At 51.3% G+C, this 4,197-nt stretch overlaps 1 protein-coding gene across 1 annotated transcript in view; it reads right to left on the reverse strand.

Annotated features, from left to right (window-relative positions):
• Positions 181-4,197, reverse strand: part of LOC110395191 (polycomb complex protein BMI-1) — a 12,745-nt gene continuing 8,728 nt past the window's right edge. The window contains exons 10-18 of the mRNA XM_021389365.1: positions 3,991-4,152; positions 3,641-3,737; positions 2,957-3,012; positions 2,798-2,848; positions 2,425-2,533; positions 2,291-2,336; positions 1,688-1,786; positions 1,315-1,395; positions 181-1,242 (exon numbers count right to left, since the gene is read on the reverse strand). Of these exons, the coding sequence (XP_021245040.1) occupies positions 913-1,242; positions 1,315-1,395; positions 1,688-1,786; positions 2,291-2,336; positions 2,425-2,533; positions 2,798-2,848; positions 2,957-3,012; positions 3,641-3,737; positions 3,991-4,152 (1,031 nt within the window). The 3' untranslated portion in view covers positions 181-912. The remainder of the gene's footprint in view (positions 1,243-1,314; positions 1,396-1,687; positions 1,787-2,290; positions 2,337-2,424; positions 2,534-2,797; positions 2,849-2,956; positions 3,013-3,640; positions 3,738-3,990; positions 4,153-4,197) is intronic.

Consider the following 4,197-nt stretch of genomic DNA (forward strand, 5'->3'; position numbering starts at 1 on the left):
AAAAAAAAAAAAAAAAAGACAAAGGCAGTCAAATGCTTTCGGGATTGGCAATTGCCTCCAGGTTATCAGAGTGGTTGTGCTTCCCCAGCGCTGCAGCTCTCCCGCAGAGCGAGCAGAGCTCAACCGGGCGGCATCTGCAAGGGTCGAACCGGTTCTGAAATTTAACAACCATATCATGAGTGCATGAAACACAATATTTTCTTTATAGTATTTATAAATATATCATACAATACTGTTTCCTGTTATGTCATATACCAATATGGCATTGTACAATAAGCATAATGCCATCTGATTCTTACAAAAGCGAATCATTTAAACAAGTCAGTAAATAAAACGGTAATACCCGCTTTTAGGCATACAGATTGTAAAACTGAAGTTTACTTTTCGTTTGATCGGTTCTGCGCAGCAACAGAGAATTAAAGATGCAACATAAGAATCAAAATGGCTAATACGCAAAAATTGTTATTCACAGTGACATGGCTACATATATGCATTATTCTATGCATATCCTTTCTGTTTCGTCGAATTTCAAGATGAAAAAGCACTTGCTTTCTACAGGTTCACAAAACGGCATAATAACAATAACAATCGAAGAGAACGCGGTGGAGGAGTTAGTCTGGGTTAACCAGCTACGTCCCAGGGCTTCTACCAGCTCGGTCGGGCTGAGGGCCCCGCAGCACTCAGCACACCCAGGTGTCACTTCTGTTTGCTTCCCGGTCCTTTGGAAACCATTTACATTTCAATCTCGCGTCGCAATTAACGTCCACAGCGAATGTCACCTAGTTCGCCTTTTATAGCCAAGTTCAGTGTCACTACAAAAGAAAGCAGTTTGGACGAGAGTCACGTGTATTAGCATCTATAAAGCTGTAATGGCATGAGAGATCTATAGAGAGGAGGGTCGGGGCCAGGCCGTCAGCCGGACGAAGTGGCCGAGGAGCCGTTTATGGAGGATTTCCGCGCTCTGTTGGTGAAGGAGGACTGGTGGTTGCTGCCGGGGCTGCTGCTGGTGCCGTTCATGGTGCTGGAGATGTGTGGGAACTGCGGGTGGGGGGACTGGACCGGCGTGCTGGGGCTGGGCAGGCAGGAGGAGGTGGAGGGCAGCCCCCCGGCCGGGCTGCTGGCCTTGTCGCTGCCGGAGTCGCTCTCCAGCTCGCCGCTGTTGCTGAGGCCTTCCCGCTGGTGGCCGATCTTCATCCGCTTGCAGGTGGGCCGCACGCGGTACTTGAGGGGCAGCGGGCCGTTCTGCAAGGCAAGAGACCCGTCAGAACCCCGGGTACCGCCCCGCAACGCCGCTGCGTGCCACCCAGTCATTACCCGTCTCCAGGTGTAGATGTAGGCAATGTCCATCAGCGTGTAGTAGTCCTTCAGGGGCTCCTCCTCGTACATGACGTCAATCTGTGGGGAGACACAGCCCAGCGTTAGCACATGGCTCGGCGCTGAAGGCAGCCTCAGAGCACTGCAAAACGCTGGGCCCAGCACACAGGGAACTGGGAATTTTCACATATACTAAACAGATTAATCAATCTCTTTACACCTCCATATCTACAACATCGTCAAACCCTCTGTGAGGTATTTTAAATAACGCCCTCGGTCCCACCAATGTGCTGCCAACACCGCACATACACGGTCAGAAACCCAAAGCACGCGGGATGCCAGCAGCGTCAGTGGGGATAGAGCAGCGAGGTACCTGGAAAGTGTTGGGGATATCCATCTTACTCCGCAGGAACTTTCGTAGATGCATCACTGTCATCGCTGCCGGGCAGCGCAAGTATCTTTTGTCATTCACCTATCGGCACAATAAGGGACACAGGTCACCAAAGCTCACTCTAACGTTGTAGGTGATATTTTAAAAATGCACATCGTTAAAGAACTGCAGTACGGCAATTTCTGCTCTTCTAAGGGACAGCAGAAAGACATGGTAAGTCACAGTTCCAGAAAAAAAAAAAATTAAAATCAACTGATTTTACAAAAAAAAAAAGACTAGTATCTCACACTAAATCCTTTTCAATAATGCATACGTATTACAGGCTGACTAAAAAAAAAATCAGAATAAGTAACGTACTTAAAAAAAAAAAAATCAGATTCAACTTTAAAAGTGACACTGCCAGTATTTGTTATTTGCTATTTCCAGGAGCTGGCAGCATGCGGGGCTGCAGGAAGCCCCCCAGCACCGGGAGGTGCGCTCCTTTCCTCCTGGACGCAAACCAACTATTTTCCCCAGCTACAAACCTACTAGGAACCTGCTCACGGCTGTGCCACATTTCCTCTGGGGTAAAGGAAAGTTATTTACCTCCTCCTTTGATTTTTCTTTCTCTTTATTTCCTTTTCGTTCCAGTCTGCGAGGAGAGATGAAACAATTATGACAAATAACAAAGAGCTGCTATCGGTCAGGTGAGCATAAAATACTGCCATTCTGGAACTTGCCTGTTCTGGTCGAAGAACTCAATGGATAAGCTTATTATCTCGTCGTCTGTTATAATTCTTTTGTCTTCGTCAGCCACTTCTCCCCTGTCTTCATTAGAGCCATTGGCAGCTGCGCAGAAATTTCCACAATAATTTACATTTTGAAATTCAAATCAGGAAGAAGGGCAATTCTCAGCGAGGAGGAAAAAAAAAATCCCCACGGTGAGATTACAAATTAAATCTACCAAACCGCCAAAGCAGCAAACTTTTATCATGCTGAATTTACTTCTTAAAATTCCACCCCAACAACACAGCACTTGGGAGTTAAAAAGGAAAGAGCAGAGCACCGAGGGCAACGCGGCATCGATTACAGTCGGGAGCAAGAAGCTTTTACCATCAGCCGACGGATGAGCAGCATAGAAATCCCTTCTTCTTTTCATTTCATCTGGGGGAAAAGCACACGTGGGGCATCAGTACCTCCTTGCAGCTCCCGGCAGGGATGCGGGAGAGCAGTTCTGGGCTCGGGGTATTTCTTCTACATTTTGTTACTTACTTTTGAAAAGGCCCGGGACGAGCTTGTACACAATATCCTGCAGAGTTTTATCTGACCTGGAAAGAAGCAGTGAGCACAACGCTGAGCGCACGAAGCGGCGTTTCGATGCGAGCGGCAGCTCCTGGCGTGTAACCTCTGCCAACGGCAGGCGCCCCGGCCTCGCAGGAGGCCGCCCATAAAACGCAGCTTACGGGAGCTTAAAATCAAACTAACACCGCTCCGAGCACCGCTGTAAAACCAAACCCGGGTCATCCGCGGCACAGCCGGCGAATAATCGTCCCGCCCGAATCTACAGTTCCTCCTCGGAAAACGAGGAGCGGCAGAAAGGAACAGCGCAGAGAAAACGCTTCTGGCGGGAGAAGCGTGCTTAAAGGGTCTGGCTTTCGGCTGCCGGAGTTCCGGCAAGTTTTGGGGACTGAGGTTTGGCCGGGGGAAACGGCGAGCGGCGACGGGAGCTGCGGTGTGCCGGGACGGCACCGTGCCCGCCACAGCCTTCCTCCGCAAAGCCCGACACGGCTCCGCTCGCACCCGGCGGAATCTTCAACTTCCATCAATGACAAAACTCCAAAGAGAGCGCCCGGCCGCGAGGCAGCCTGTAAATTCACGGCTCCTTTCAGATTGAAATCGCGACGCAGAGATAAGATCGCCCAACGGCGCAGCCCCGCGCGGCGCGCCCGCCCCTACCTGATGTTGAGCAGCGGCCGGGTTTTGTGCACTTGGACGTCGCAGATCGGGCAGTACTTGCTCGTCTCCAAGTACCGCACGATGCACGTCTTGCAAACTGCAAGGCAAACACGGGAGCCTTTAGCGATGGTCGGAGGTGACACCGAGCATGCATAGACAGAGAGAGGTGCGATCTCCTAAACTATGCGGCCGGGAATCGGCCATTGTCAGCAGCGCGCTGCTTAAGCTAAACAAATACTCAAATCAGCCGCAATTAACATGAAAAGGCGACGCTTAGAGCACATATATTGCGCCTTTAACAAAGACCGTAGGGCCGTCGCCAGGACGAGCCGCGGTGCCGCGGTACTCACAGGAGTGCAGGCACTCGATGATGGTCGTCGCGTCGATGAAGTACCCGCCGCACAGCACGCACATGAGGTGCGGGTTCAGCTCGGTGATTTTGATCCTGGTCGTCCGGTGCATTTTGGCGCGGGGCGAGGCGGCTCTGCAACACACACGGCCGGGGCGGGCCGCTCAGCGGGGCCGCGTCCCAGGTGCGGGGCCCGGCGGAGGGCGGC

The sequence above is a fragment of the Numida meleagris genome, chromosome 2 (assembly GCF_002078875.1).
Source record: "Numida meleagris isolate 19003 breed g44 Domestic line chromosome 2, NumMel1.0, whole genome shotgun sequence".
Lineage (NCBI taxonomy): Eukaryota > Metazoa > Chordata > Aves > Galliformes > Numididae > Numida > Numida meleagris.